We start from the raw sequence: 16334 nt of genomic DNA, 5'->3' as shown, positions 1-16334 counted from the left end.
TCACAATGATGTGCCGTTCATGGCAAGTTTGTGGATTGGGATGGGATGATGCCACTGTGCATCCTCAGTGCCCACTCCTTGGATGGGTGGTGCTTTTCGAGAGTAGTGTTGAGAAGTTGTACTACGTTCTTTATATGAGTGGGTAGGGTGTTCTACGTGGATTGAGGGTGAATAAGTGGAAGCGGGAGGCAGCCCATGCTCAGTGGAGACTGGAGAGATTGAGCTAGAGCAGTGCTTGAGAATTCAGAAGGCAGGATGGGGAGTAATGCGAGTAAGAGTTCACCAGGTAAGGGATTGGAGAGAGAAACGTCCAGGAATGGCTTTGAAGACGAAAAGGAATTTAAGGGAAAGCTATTGCATAGAAAGCCAAACCAAGGACGGCCGGCAGGCAGATGTGGGATGGGATTGAGGAAGGTTGATTGTAGGTAGCAAAGTTAGGCAATTTGTTGAGTGGGCCAATGGAAAATAAGGGAAGTCAATGCAGAAGACTGGGCGAGTTGTCTACCCTGCTGAGGAGTAGGAAATCAGGGTTTTGGGGTAGAAGAGGTGCAGGCACATTTTCCAGATGTTCAGGAGGTTCATGGGTACATTCACATACAAACGTCTGTACTGAAAGATAGTATTTGCATAAATGACATACCGTTGTAATATACCGTGAATGGAATTCTGGTGCATCTTTGAGGAAAGTTAATCCTGGATGAGCATCCACTACATCCTGAAATAGAATCAAAAACATTTTCAAACAAGAGCCTTCCCGGGTGTAGCGGCAGCAGCATTCACTATTATGGGGTCTGACAGAAAGATAGGGATCAGACAGACTTCTGGAAACATTGACGCAATGCTGGTATGCCTACAAAGGTTCAACTGGACGTTGGATCATAATTGAGAACATCTTTTAAAGACTAATTGAAGACTATAAAGTGAGAAATCTTAAATTCGAGGTTTCAAAGATTAAATAACCAGGAATCAATTTATGTGTGTCATTTGACATGCTTGTTTACCAATTGTTGCTTCTGAATTATTGTATCAACATTTCCTCATTTGTTAGAAGCAACGGAATAGGCAATTGGAATCATCCCAACATGTTTTTCATTAATGGAGTACTAATTATGTAATTGTATGCATAAAATTGCAAATGAGCAAAACGGGGTCCAATCTCGGGGTCAGGGCTGTTACAGGGCTCATTATGAGCCTTTCAGTAGCAAAATACATGGCTTTATGAAAAATGGCTTTCTGCAAATATTTTCTGTTGATGTGCATTCTGTGCATTTTGGCACAGAGAGTCACCACCTCTAAGTCGCCAGCCTGCACCTGTGGGGAAGCTCTTTGTGCCATGTGATGCATAGCTAATCCCATGTCCATGGCATGGTTGCACTTTTGTGACTGTGCTAGGTTACACCACGCTAGGTAAAAGCACTCTCAAACTGTCAGAAAAGAAAGGGAGGGAGAGTTTGCAAAGGCAAGGCCATTGCACTTCGATATCTTGCACATACTCAAGACAGCAGAAATGTCAAGGAGATTTGGAGCATGTGTGCATTGACGGGCTCATTTTATCAGACCCCTCATTAAAACATTGATGTGTAAGGACGGGGCTCAGAGAAAGCCAGACTTCCAGGTGATGTATTGCTTAGACTGTTCACAGAGGTCATTCGACCTTGCTCGGAATATTTCTACACGAATAAAAGTTTTCACAAGTCCGCTATGCAGGTAGTTGTAGACTAGAGCCAAATGTCATCTGGCACAATGGTCCTCGTTCTGATTTTGGCAGTACAGTAAAGATTCAGCAGTAATTCCATTACTACCTCTTTTATTGGCAGTACCAGAAATACTGCCAAATTCACTGCAGCACGGATTGGAGGTGAAGTGGAGTATTTGCCTCCAGCATACAGCTGGGGCAAATCCTCCACTTCAGCTCCAGGAATCATCTGATTTACCAGGTTGGAATTACCACTCACAGTAAATATGAAGAAATCCCCATAGTGTGCTGCAGACTCAGAAAATGGGGATTAACACTCCTAATGCTGTGGTAAATCCAACAGAATTACTGTCAAACTCAAAATGAGGCCCACACACTGAGATCAGGTTCCAACACAGTCTTTGACACAAATAAAGGGTGACTGGTCTTGGGGCCTCATCATAATTTTTGAGGTATTGAAAATTCCTCCAAACAGAATTACAGTTAAAACCAATGGTAACTGGCGAATCTCTGCCTGATTGTGATATGTAGTTAGTCGCCATTCTACTGTCGCATAAGTTTTCACTGCGGAATGGAGGAATTAACTTTGGAGGAAATACCACCAGAGGTAATTGCACTATGCTTTGGTGATAAAACCTTCTTACATATGCTGACTTATAATCAGGAGAACTGAAGAAAGAGGGAGTAATTCTGATACCACCTCCTTTTTCATTTACCTGCAAGCCCATACTCACATTACGAGCTTGGTAGTAAAATCAGAATTATCACCAAACTCACTTACTGTTACTGCTACGTGGCCCTGTGGGTTGCCCATGCTACAGGAAATATAGCAGTTATTCGGTTAACACTCAAAAAAGTGGCAGTAATGAAATTAGCACCAGTTTTTTTCAGCACCACCGAATGTGTAATGAGGCACTCTGCATCATTATGAGTTTTGCAGTTATTCAGTGGCAAATCTGTCAAATTACCGCCAAACTTGATTATCTTTACTGCCACTTGGTCCAGTGGATTTACCACAGTATTACATGTGGCGATGGGGCGGTGTAAATCCCAAATATTGGAGTCCATAGGGATTTTTGTGGAATTATCGCCGGCAGTATTTCCTCTGTGGTAATTCTGCCTATCCTTGGCACTTGTGGATTCCCCTCCGGCTTTTTGCTGGAAGTAAATCCTCCACTTAATCACCAAACTCATAGTATGGCTGTGAGGTAATGCGACAGAAACAGAATTACAGCCGCATTACTGCAGTTTTTACCTGTACTGCCATAATTTAAGTTAAAGCATGCGTTGCTTGATACAGCATCTTCTTACACCGAAGGTATCATTTCTAGAGGAAAGGATATCCATCTGCATTGATTGAGGGTAGCAAAGAACTTTCAAGCGAATAGTTCAATTTTACTGAAATCCAAACAAAATACCCCCGGTTTTGACACACCCACCCTGCAGGAAGAGGATAGGATAGGGTCAGTGGTCTACAAACTGTGGACCTCCAGATATTTTGGACTATAACTTTTATAATCTCTCACCATTGACTACGCTCGCTATGGGTGATGGGTGTTGTAGCCCAAAACATCTGGTGAGCCAATGGTTGCAAACCCCTCGTCCAATATATGAAACCTCAGCTAACAGTAAAATACAAACTGTAAATACTGATTTTGCTCAAATCTAGACATCACTCACCAAGGATTTGAACCTGATACCTCTTCACGAAAGCCAAATCCGTTCACTTAAAACACCAAGAATGAGAACATGTTACTGGGGGAAGTTGGGGAGGGAGGGGGAAGGGAGTTTCAGTGAGTGAAATGCACAGTTTATATTTTAGGTGCATTCCAATCCTTTATGGCTCTTCAAATCACACCAAATACATTTTCTGCTGCTGTTTTGGTGATTTCTATTTTGTTGCCCCCAAGCACCTTATATATTTTAAAAAATGAACATTTAAATCATTATTATGAGTAATGATAGGGGCTCTTTCTTGAATAGCTAGCACGCTGGGGAGTTAACACACCTGAAGAAGAGGGATGAAGTCCTCTTGTTCTAGGTAGTTGCAGCCTGGTTTAGCTAGAAGATGAATAAATCTGGAAGCATCGTCATGGCAGCTTTGCAGTAGCCTATGAAAGACAGAAAGAAACAGCTCATGCATTAATCATAAACAGTTATTTTGCGTGTACATTGGCTGGCAGATGGATAGTGGGCAACATGCTGAAAAAAGAGATTTGGGTGTGTACCGAGCCACATAAAGCAATAGCAATAAACAACACTTGTCTGTAGTTCTACATACTCCATATTACTCCTGCCTTCCATCAAAGTATAACCAATTGGCCTAAGGAAAGAACAATTATCTCTATGTTTTTAAAAGTAGCCCGGCGATGACAAAAGGATCATTAGGGTCCAATGGTGACTTCACAGTCACCATCCTCATTCATAAAGCACACAGTTCAATATGCGATGTCATCCTTACCGGATTCCATTGACTGAGGGAGTTTTGGTGAGAGAAGTGAGGAAGCAGGATTGGTAGCTAGGATGGAAGGAAGCATGAACTTGTATTTCAGGGATGTTCATCTCCAGGCCCATTCTTCATAGTTCTGCTCCTTCCATCACCTTTAATAAGTACCATAACCGCACCATAATTCAGGATGGTGGATGGTAAGGTGGTCTAACATGCCCTATGGTCTGTTCTATAAAGGTATGATGGATTATGGAACTTTCCTCTAGTAGAGATCTGTAAGTGGAAAAGAATGAAGAAATAATTTATTACAACATGTTTCTGTTTTATTACTTTAGTGGACCGATTTTTGTATTTCTTTGCCTAAACACTGCAAAGGTAATTGGACTAGAAGAGATGGTGGACACCTCTGTGAGCCGACAGTTGACTTCTATTCTGGTCTCTCCTTTGTTACGTTTCTGAGAGATCCAGGAGATTTTGTGATCACAGATTGTCTCCTTGGCACTATTTCTTAGTCTTCCAAAAGCAATGATTGGTTCTTGGACCATGAGTCACAGACTACAATTCAACTCTTTCATTACTTTTAGACAGTTGCTGGCATTTTGGGCCACATATCAGAGACTTGACTGTTCACTTCACTCTTTCAGCCTTTCTAGACTGTGGCCGGGTAAATGGACTACCTCCCAGGGAATGCAGCAGAAGGCATGTTTCCTGGTTGCATTCTTTTGCAGCCATAAGGATATGCAATGCCACAACCTCTAGGAAGGTGACTGTGGGCAACCCAAGAGATTGGGTGGCAAGTGGAATTTGAGACAACTGCAAAGTTGACATACAGCAAGGCATAGAAAAAACTTGGAAACCACATAGGTTCTTCAAGAAGGATTACCATGCAGAGAAAGAGACTGCTGGTTGTGCTATCGAACAGACACAAGACCTTTCTAAGCAAACCAGTGCATCCAACAAAGCACTTTTTTCACAACAAGGGCCATTACCAGATAGTTAACTAAGAGGAATCGCCCTGATCCAGATCTTCCATCCGTGGCTCTATAGACTCCTAAGCAGGTGAATGGCTTCAAGAAAAAGGACATCTCTTTATGACAGCAGACAGGAGGGGTAGGTGATTTAAGATTTGGGCTGGTTTGCATTAATATATACTTCACTTAGACAGTACTGGTGCTGAATGAAAGGTAATATATTTCATTTTATATTTAGTTTTATTTTATTGGTTTCAAGTGGGATAGCCATGTTTCCACTTATACAATATGACCGCGCTCTAAGATGTTTCTTAAAAATGTAACTTGTTTGATGCATTTATATTCTGTTGATGAGCTTCTACTTGTTTGTACATAGCAACGATAGTGAACTTTCTTTTTATTAGATAAAATAGTACACACATTTTCATTTATGTCAGTGTACTCTTAGATATTAGTACCCAGCGAGGGTCAATGAGGTTTTTATAAGCAAGCCCATTGGTCCTTGAAAGGTCCTTACTTCGCCGGCAAGTCACTGTTTCACTGCTGCATCCTTAGGTGAATGGCCGCCATGGAAAGGGAGATGGGACTATGTGTAGTCCCTTCTCCCGTTCCATAGCGGCCATTTTATTAGTTTACTTTTTTTTTTAGAACAATTTTCAATGGCCGCCATGGAAAGGAAGAACGGACTTCCTTTTCCGTTCCATAGCGACCATTTTTGTTTTGTTTTCTTTTTTCAGTTGCTCCTAGTACCCCAGTCTTATGGGCCTGAGTACTAATAGCAATGAGGACCTTGCAGGGGGGCATTACTGCTTCTGGTAATTCCCCAGTGCGTTAAGGCACTCGCTTTGCTCGGGCCTCTAACTATGGGGCCCATGGCATTATCTGAAGCAGTAATTCCCCTCCCCCCGCTCGGGGCTTGTTGTTTAATTATTGACTATTTCTATGTCTTCAACAATCTATTTATCTATTTGATTTTGCAAAACAGGGCAACAAAGTAGATTCGTTTCAGCAGTCAAAAACCACATCAGCAGAAGCCCCACCTGTGATATCATCAGAGTGGGACCACTGGATAATATCCAATAATGCAGGCACTTATAAAAGTGCAACTACAGTCCGGGGATTATAGACTTAGGGGACCACAATTTCTATAAATGCATCATCTTTGTTAACACATTTCAGTTACTAAACAAAAACACAATGACACCATTATATGAACTGTGGGCAGGTGGCGTTGCATACATTTAGCTGCATAAAATGGAAAATGGTAGGGGGTCTGCGCAGCCATGTAAAAAGCCAAAAATAAAAACAAAATATGTAGATAACTGTTGTAAATGTTTTAGCAGTAGTTGTAGATCCTTTATTCTTCTTCCAAAACGTTCAATAAAAAGGGGCGAAATAAGCTGAAAGGAGTAAAATATCACTGAATATTCATATGAAAATAGGACATGTCCCTACTGTGAACATGAGGTTGAAACAGCAAGACATTTGCTCACCATGTGCCCTTATTCAAATGGCTTTTATTATAAGGGTTACAATCAATTGGTTAGCAACCTAGATATGATTGTCTCGGATCCATTTTGGGCAGCAATTTGTGCGGCACACCCCCTGGTTTACATTGGTGCCGCTTATTACATATGGAAAATAATTGTTAAATGATTATTTTTATTTTCTTGTGAGGCTGACTTATGATTATGAACTGATATATATGATTTTAATTGCATTGTATTGTAACATAGCTTATAGTATTTTAGCTTTCTTTTCTATGTGTTTTAAAAGCTGTAATAATATTGTGTATAAGATTTTAACAATCCAAAGCACAATAAAATAAATAAATAAAATATCCCTGAACAGGTGTGCTCGTTATTACTCACTTCCTCCACATTGCTATAAAAGAATGTACAGAGACGAATCCCGTCCGTTCTCCTCCTGCAGCGTTGAACATGGGGGCCTTCCAGTACAAGGGACACCCACATACCTAGGACAGAACCAAAAAAAAAGGAAATGGTCACAGGGCTCCATGACAAAAGGAAATGAAAAGCGAGTAGTCATTTTAGAGGTCTTTTCCTACTGTGCCAAATACCTAGCACGGTTACAACAGTTACCCCAGCTTCTCCCCTCCACCCTCAATGATCCCCAAATCATCGAAATTACTAGATTGCAAATCTGCAAATATTTTAAAGAAATGCAATATTAGTTAGATTGAATGTACTAACTACTAGCACATGCATTTGCAAAGGATTACAATAGGCTCCTGGGTTACCAACCAGCTATGAGGTTTACAAGAGAACATTGTTAGTTGGAACCATGAGCTAGCTGCTGAAATAGAAAACATACATTCATAGCAGAAACATAGATTCCCTGGAAGCTCAGACTCCTTCCAATTACCAAATGACTGCAAACAGCTTGGGGTATAAGAGTGAACACAATATGGCTAACCGTTTCAAAAGGCTACTTCTACACAGGAGTGGTGTGTGTGCTGTTGTAGTTCTTAGCTTGTACCCCAAGAGTAATGTTCGTATATGACGGGTGCACCTTTTTTATTTCTAAATAAATACAGCGGCTCAGATGAGGCAACAGTAAAAATCTACAGAGCTGACCATAAGATTATGCGGGGTAAGTAGTCATTTGAAAAATGATATAATGTCGGACACAGTCATAGTTTTGGCTCAATGGTGGTGCTTTAGCTCACCATTACGTTTGGCTCATGAGTGGCCCTTTAGCAATACAATTAGTTTTGGCTCACAGCTGGCACCAACATTTATTTTGATTAATGTGATGCTTCAGCATCACCATTAATTAGCTAGTGATGCTACATAGTTCTGGTTCACAAGCGGTGATCGTGCATTGGTGCCAGGATTTGCTTTGCTTAAATGGTGGCACTTTAGCACACACTTTATTTAGGTGGTGGGTTAGCTTGCAGCACTAAATAAAACGAGTCTAGGATGTGCTCAAAGATATATGGGATGTAACATTCCACAGGCACTTGGCATATGCTTCTTATGCCAAACAGACAGCCAGCCCTGTTGATGTGTTGGGTCTGAGAGAGATGCCTATGTGTCTGGAGGGGTTCCATTTATACAAGGCAATATGTATGGCTTTGCCAATGCGTGTTCCTTTTACACACTAGTTCCTTCAGATAGTCAAATAGTTTGAAATGGGTGAGAAAGCAGAAGAATCTGCACGTTCTGGTGGACAGCTCCCTTCTGATATGGAGCCAACCTGCAATTTACAAATTTAAATCCCAGCAGGAGCGGCTCAACCCTTCTTTATGAGATTGATAAACCTAACATAGAAGCAATCTGGCATGAACTGTTAATATTAAGATGTGATATTATTCTCTTGAGAGGTGGGAGCACAATGTAAAAGAAGGCCTCAACTGAACAAGTTACAGAAAAGAGCTCGAGTTACGTGAGCATCACCTTTAGAGCTTGCGTCCATAATGTAGTATTCATAGGAGCTAAAGGGGATCCTCAAGATTTCTGCGATGCATGTTTGCCTGATAAGGGCTTGGTTTGGCCCTTCCAAAGGTAGTCTTTGGCCATGGCGGATTGCATTCTAATCACTATTTTTCTGTGTTGATCTAAATCGTCAGAAGGGTGTGCTAATTCAGAGTGGCTGGCAGCCAAGGCAGGGCTTGTTCATATGTTTGTATAGAGTAGAATTAATACAGGTCACAAAGAATGAAGGAGGAAATCTTCTTATCTCCTCTGTAGGGTATAAGTAAAAATTGAAGTCTCTCTTTACATTTGAGTACTCATGACCTTCCCAGAACTCACATACTAGTTTGTGTGATGCTATGAAACGCTTGCTTCATGGAAGGACAAGAACACTCTGACTAACCCAAAAAGCTATGCCAGCCTGGACTATATTCATCATGTTTCCCTTGTATCTAGTACCTCTAGACCTACCTTGCACAGGATTACACTACCTCTCCCACCTAATGGTCTCAGCAGGCCAGCATGTCCTAGACACGATCCCATCCCGTGCCCCAACCCATTCCTACCTAACCTCAACCCATTCCAGCCCTGCCAGAATCTAACCAACCCAATTACAGATACCTGCACTACCCAAAAAGCAAAGTGTGCCGCTTTCCCTTGCACTCCCATCCTGAACAACAATCCCACCAGGAACTCCTATTCTAGCCTAGACTTACTGAGACGTGACCGCCTCAGATCCAGAACACACACCACCTCACTTCTTACAATCTCTGGCCCAAGCAAAAGTAAAAGCAAACTCAAACTAGCCACTCCTAATACATATACAACAGCATCGCCTGCCCAGCCTACTCCCCAGCCCAATGACCCCTCCACACGCGCACTCAACAGAAAATCACACCAGCCTACCATCGAAACTATCAAAGGCGCACTAATCAATGCAAGATCACTAGTCGCCCATGCCTTAGACATAGCCAACATCATCTCGCTACATGACTTAGACTAGCTATTACTGAGACCTGGTTCCACGCAGCATCAGGTCCCACTCTAACGCTAGCCATCCCAAATGACTACATCATCTACCGCATGGATAGAAAAACAGCCAAAGGCGGAGGAGTAGCCTTCATACCATGAAGCTCCCTTAACATAAGACACCAAACTCTTCCATCTGCTGAATTACTTACTATCAAACTATCCACAAATAGCACAAGTACTATCACCATCCACCTTATCTACAGACCGCCGGGTCCCTTGTCCTCATTTAATGATGACATAGCTCTCCTGCTCTCCAACAACACCAAACCCAATTCACAAATACTCATTCTAAGTGACTTCAACCTGGGCTACAATGATAAGAAAGACGACAAAGCAAGCACAGTCGCTAACACTATCTCAGAATTAGGACTCACCCACCACATTTCTCAACCCACACACAACAAAAGCCGCACCCTCGATTGGATAGCAGACCTTAACTGCAACACCTCCATACTATCCAACACACCCTGTGCCTGGACTGACCACCACCTCATCACCTTCACCATCAACAAAGATAAACAAACACTGGCACTCCCTCCCAATGATCCACCCACATTCACAAGAAACAGCAAAAACATCACAGTTGAGAAACTCATCCCTTTACTCCAACCCATCGACTTCACACCTACCATCACCAACCCCACTGAATTAGTTGACCTCTATAACACAACCATTCTCAAGGCCATTAACACTGTAGCACCACTCAAACTATGGAAATCCAAACCATGTGCGCACCTCAACTCCTGGTTCACACCCGAACTAAAAACCCTCCGCAAAAATAAACGACAAGCTGAATCAGCCTGGAGACAGTGGCCCTCCACTAACAATAAAACACTCTATTCATTAGCCTCCAACACGTACAAGTCAGCAATCATCCAAACAAAAAAACATGTATAACGAGAGAAATAATAAAGCCAAATCCAACACCTAAGAACTTTTTAACATCCTGAGACACCTCGAGTCCTCATCTCCCATACCAGACACATGCACCAAAGACATCTCTTCGTGCACCAACATCCAAGAAGCACTCCTTGGCAAAATTGCTATGCTACAATCCAAAATTGAGTCTAAGAAAGAAAGCCTCACCTTATCCAACAGTCCCACCTCTACCACCTACACCTTACGAACTGACCAAAACAACCTATTCAAATTCTCCACCATCACTACCAAGGAGGTTGAAGATATAATAAATTCTCTTAAACCCTCCGAATGTCAATCTGCCCAGCTCCAGTCATCAAAGAGACAGAGACAGCTTTTATCAATCTCAAGACACAAATGGACAATCTTAAGGACAATGGCAAACTAGCCATTCTTCTCCTCCTCGACCTTTCGGCCGCTTTTGACTTAGTAAACCACGATATTGTTTCTAAACATCTAACCTCAGCAGCCATGTTCTCTGACAAGGCCAATGCCTGGATTCAGTCCTTCCTGAATAATAGATCCACGAGGGTCTTTGCTCCCACTGCTGCCGCTGAACTGGCCCCTGTCACTTGCGGCATCCCCCAAGGTTCCTGTGTTTCCCCCACATTATACAATGTGTTCACGAAACCCCTCTTCGACCTATTAGACCACCTGGTTGTCATCTACACGAATTACGCAGATGACACTCAAATACTCATCCCACTAACAGGAGACTACGCCGCTGACAACGATTTACTTTACAACATGTATTCCAATATCCAAGAATGGATGGCCAAACACGGACTCTGCCTCAATGACAAGACCGAGCTTCTTCTACTAGGCTCCCAACCAAGACTCAACAACCTCGACAAACTTTACCAGACATTCACCATTGACGGCAACAATATTTCTGTCTCCAACAGTGTCAAAACTTTGGGGATCTACCTTGACTCCTCCCTTACACTGACTAGACAAATCAACGCCATCTCTTCCGCCACCACTTACACAGCAGACCCTACCTCTCAACCTCCAACTGCACTACACTAGCTAGAGCACTAGTACTCTCAAAAGTAGACTATTGTAATGCTCTCTACTTGGGTACCAGCCAAAAGAACATCAACAAGCTCCAAGTTATCCAAAATAATGCACTAAGATCAGCACTGAACATACCCAAACGCGAGCACATCTCTGACGCTAGACGCTCCACTCATTAGCTATCCATCCCACAGAGAATCCAATACAAAACACTCTCCTTCACACACAAATGCGTATCCAACCAAGTACCCAGATACCTCTCTGACAACTTCACACTTCACATCCCAACTCGCCCAACCAGATCAGCCCAAACACGATGTTTAAATATCCCCAGATTTAAGCTCCAAAAAGCAGGCGGCACAAGCTTCACGGTGCACGCCGCGAAACTCTGGAACTCACTTCCAGTTGATCTTAGATCCAAACCTTCCTTTCACCGCTTTAGACACAGAGCCAAAACATGGTTAATTGCCAAAGAAGCCCAAACGCCAACTCAATACTAACGTTAGCCACACAAATGTATATACTCAATTCTATGTAACCACCTGTATATTTTGTTGAACTTTGTCTTTACTATCTGTAATGCCTATTCTGTACTGTTTTTTTGCAACTTTGTACCATGACAAGTGCCTGGATGCCCCAGGGCCAGGCGGCGCTATACAAATAATAAATTAAACTAAACTCATCTTCGAAAGTATTTTCTTTGTATGCGAGGACATAGCTCAGAAGGAGTGTTTTTACTCCGTCCTTAGTGGTTCTCTGTAATGCTGCAGACACCCAGGTTTGATCTCCCTCACAATATTTATCTGTCAGGTCTACATCAATGTCTGGGTACAGGACTATCTCAAACGTGGTTTTTCTGTGCAATGGCCCTCATTACAAGCTTAGCAGTATTCCGGTGGTCAATCTGGTGGCGGATTTCGCTCTAGATTTTTGTTGGAGGAAAGACCTCCACCTCACCGCCAAACCTATGCTACTTGTACTTGTAATGAGCCCTGAGTATTTTCTGTCTTTTGCATTTGACTTCTACCCAATTATTTTACAGTATATGTTCTCCTTTCTGAGAATCACATCTTCAAGGTAATTTTCTTAGGACGATTGTGGTTGATGACCTAGTTTCAAAATCATCACTCTCCACGTTCATTTTTTCTACAAGAGTTATGTTCTCTTCATAATACCAAAAATAATATTCACTTATATAGGACTTTCTGGCTCTGAATCCTCCATTGTAATAGTTTGGGTGGAATATTAAAAAAATATGTATTTTTTACCTGCAGGGTCAAATAAAATTCCTCTTACCATCTCCTACTAGGATGCAGCCATTCATATTAGGTCTAGTATCGAATTTCTTGAACAATTTTAAATCCTTAATTAATGAAGAACAAAACATGTAATGAAAATACTTGACCCAATACTTTTAAAACAGTTGACATTTCATCTGTGTATGTGTAGAAGGAGAGCAATCTTATTGAAATGAACACATTTGTGCCTGAAAAAGGTTCACTACGGCCCCAAACTGGCAGGACACATCCCCTGTGGATGAGAAACCAAGAAACTTCAGCAACATTTAGGTCTCACTGGGCCTCATCAGTGAGATGCACATCCCTAGTATACAGTGTTGTGCTTCCCACCTAGGAAAGTGGATAGAAGAAAGCTCATTCTACTTTTCTATGCACCATGCATACAAATCAAAACACCCTGAGCTATCATAACCCAGGAAAAGAAAAAGTGATGGCATTTAAAACCTGAACCAGGAAGGAAACCAAATCCGTTATTTTTCCTTCTTCTGTGCCCTTAAAAGATTATATATATTTATTATTATGTTCATAGCTCAAACGAGCTTTATCATAATACAAAAAGCCAATAAATACATTTAAAATTAATTTAGAAACCATAACATACATTACAGTACTTTTAAGAAAACTAATAAATTAATCAAAGGTTATTAAAACATTGTTGTGATACGCACAATTCCAGGAACACATCTTGATTCAATTAAGGATATCCCTGTTATAGTCGACCGCTTTCAGCAGCCTTGAGTTATTGCGTTGCTTTCTTCAGGACTTGCTACTAACATAGTTGTGGGGGCAAAGCAGTTCTGATAGGGGTCTGATATACTGTGCTTATTTTCAGGATACACTCTTAGTGTGGTATCTTTGTGTCCCCCTCCCCCCCGCGGGTTCTATAGTCATGTAATGCTGGGGCACAGTTTGTGCCATCTATCAGCCACTCAGATCAAAGGTTCTCCTAATCGTTGTGGTGAAGAAGGCCTATATTTACAACAACACATCTGCAGGAAATGTTTGGTCCAACACTTCTATGCCACGGGGACCACCTCAAGCACCGTTTTCAGAAATTGTATTAGTCACCTGTACCTTTGAACAAGGGCCATCTTCATGCAAATTAGGACAATCTCAATTTAAAAGAAGCATTCTACCTGAAAGTAGTTCAAGTTCATATTATCCCATGCACTTTAGACATACTCGTGGTGCATTGTATTGTGTGTGAATGATGCAATGGTCAGGGAAGATTAGGGTGGACACCACTGACGTCAGGTGTATGGTTGTTACGAATATAAATCAGATAAGCGGAGCATACTTTAGAGCCTTGGCACAAGGTTGCGTAAATCACAGAAAAAAGAACTAGAGGGGATTCTAGTTCAATGAATGCTCACGCTCTGCTCTTATTTTTTTATATTCACTTATCAGATGTACTTGAGGTTTCAAAACATGAGATTAGAAAGGTTTTTCAGTTATTTAATAGCATGAAAAGGCTAAATGCATCCAGATGTCAGGAGTCACAATTTTGTATGGCAATGCATTTTGGAGCAAGTCCGTCTTCAGGGCTTGGACACTAAATAATATACTAATAAGTGTTAACAGTCAATGGTTTACAACGAATAGTAATACAAATGAAAATAATAAATGTGTACATATCACAGTGGATTCAAATCATGAGGTAATTGATTATATATATATATATATATATATATATATATATATATATATATATATATATATATATGTATATATATATATATATATATATATATATGGGATACATTACTCACCGTAATCGTATTTCTGATGCTTGTATCTGCTTAGATTCACATGCTGTGCATAGGCCGACATCTAGTGGAAGCTGCGGAGTATTACAGTTTGTTTTTTGAAAGTCGAAAATGGGCGTCGACACAGGCGTGCCTGTAATACTATCCCTAGTGTGACGTCCACTGTACCCAAGATCCCTCACGCGTGTAGGATCCTCAGATTGTATTTTTTCTGACATGAGGAAGCATGAGGAGTAGCGTGAGTACAGATAATCCAAGCAGATAGACAGAAAGGTAAGACTACAAGCAATCATGCGCCTTCTCTCGGAGGGGAGGAAGGGTGGGTCGCATGTGAATCTAAGCAGATACAAGCATCAGAAATACGATTACGGTGAGTAATGTATCCCTTCTGAGGCTTGTGGAATCTGCTTAGATCACATGCTGTGCATAGATTAGCGAGCAGTACCAGAAGAAGGAGGTGGGATGTGAGAAGGGTCATGAGCAAACAGGTGTCTTAGAACCGCTTGTCCCACTTGTGTATCTGTCTTGGAATGAGTGTCAATGCAGTAATGCTGAGTAAAAGTGTGAATAGAGCTCCAAGTAGCCGCTTTGCAAATGGTGTCGAGGGGAACATTTGCAATGAAAGCCAGAGTGGCACCAATGCCTCTAGTAGAGTGGGCCCTTGGCGTAAAAGGCAGAGTCTTTTCAGAAAGAGAGTAACACAGCTGTATACAGTTGATAATCCACTTCGAGATAGCGCCCTTAGAGACGCGATCCCCCTCTCTGCCTGTAGCTACGGAGACAAACAGTTGATCTGTTTTCCTTAGCGGTCTGGTTTTATTTACATAGTATAGGACCGCCCTACGCACATCTAGGGTGTGTAGTTTCACCTCAGCCGAGCTTTGCGGGTTTTGGAAGAAAGCCGGAAGCTCGATGGACTGGTTTACATGGAACTTGGATATGAATTTAGGTGAGAACCTAGGGTGTGTGCGTAAAACCAGTTTGTCCTTGTGGATAGTAAAGAAAGGATCCTGCACTGACAGAGCCTGAATTTCACTGACCCTTCTTATGGAGGTAATGGCTACTAAGAAGGCCGTTTTATAAGTCAGGTGTTTGAGACTACTTTTATGCATGGGTTCGAATGGGGGTCCCATGAGCTTAGCTAGCACCACGTTGAGGTCCCATCCTGGCGGTGGGTTCGAAATAGGAGGGTGAAGTCTCTTTACTCCTTCCATGAAGGCTTTAACCACTGGTACTTTCCACCACGAGACCTTGTTATGGGATGTGGTGTAAGCCGAGAGGGCTGCCAGGTGTACTTTCAGCGAGTTAAAAACCAACCCTGCATCCAGCAGGTGGAGCATGTATGTTACAACGTTGGAAGGAGTGCAATCAACCGGGTTGATTTGTTTATTCTGGCACCAGATAACGAATCTTTTCCACTTATCAAAGTAACAGTGCCTTGTATTTGGTTTCCTGGACTCCTTTAGAATGTCCATACACCTCTGTGGTAATTTGAGATGTCCAAACTCTATGACTTCAGGAGCCATGCTGCTAGGTTCATAGAGTTGGGTTTCTGATGCACTGTTTGACCCTGTTGCTGGGACAGTAGGTTGTACCAGGCTGGGAGTCTGATGGGTTCGCACACCGCCATCCTGCGTAGGTGTGGAAACCATGGTTGTCTCGCCCACATGGGAGCAACTAGGATGAGCGTCATCGATTCCTTGTTCATTTTGTACACCACCTTCCTGATGAGAGGAGTTGGTGGAAAAGC

The 16334-nt window shown here is 42.0% G+C and overlaps 1 protein-coding gene across 3 annotated transcripts in view; it reads right to left on the bottom strand.

Moving 5' to 3' along the window:
• PPP2R3A (protein phosphatase 2 regulatory subunit B''alpha) overlaps positions 1 to 16334 on the bottom strand; it is a 564984-nt gene that overhangs the window by 150161 nt on the left and 398489 nt on the right. For all 3 annotated transcript variants that reach the window (XM_069618015.1, XM_069618017.1, XM_069618016.1), the window contains exons 3-5: positions 6988 to 7091; positions 3705 to 3807; positions 641 to 715 (exon numbers count right to left, since the gene is read on the bottom strand). In XM_069618015.1, coding sequence (XP_069474116.1) covers positions 641 to 715; positions 3705 to 3807; positions 6988 to 7091 — 282 coding nt within the window. The remainder of the gene's footprint in view (positions 1 to 640; positions 716 to 3704; positions 3808 to 6987; positions 7092 to 16334) is intronic.

This window comes from Ambystoma mexicanum, chromosome 10, assembly GCF_040938575.1.
Source record: "Ambystoma mexicanum isolate Mex_15411 chromosome 10, UKY_AmexF1_1, whole genome shotgun sequence".
Lineage (NCBI taxonomy): Eukaryota > Metazoa > Chordata > Amphibia > Caudata > Ambystomatidae > Ambystoma > Ambystoma mexicanum.
This window is presented reverse-complemented; position numbering and strand designations above follow the sequence as displayed.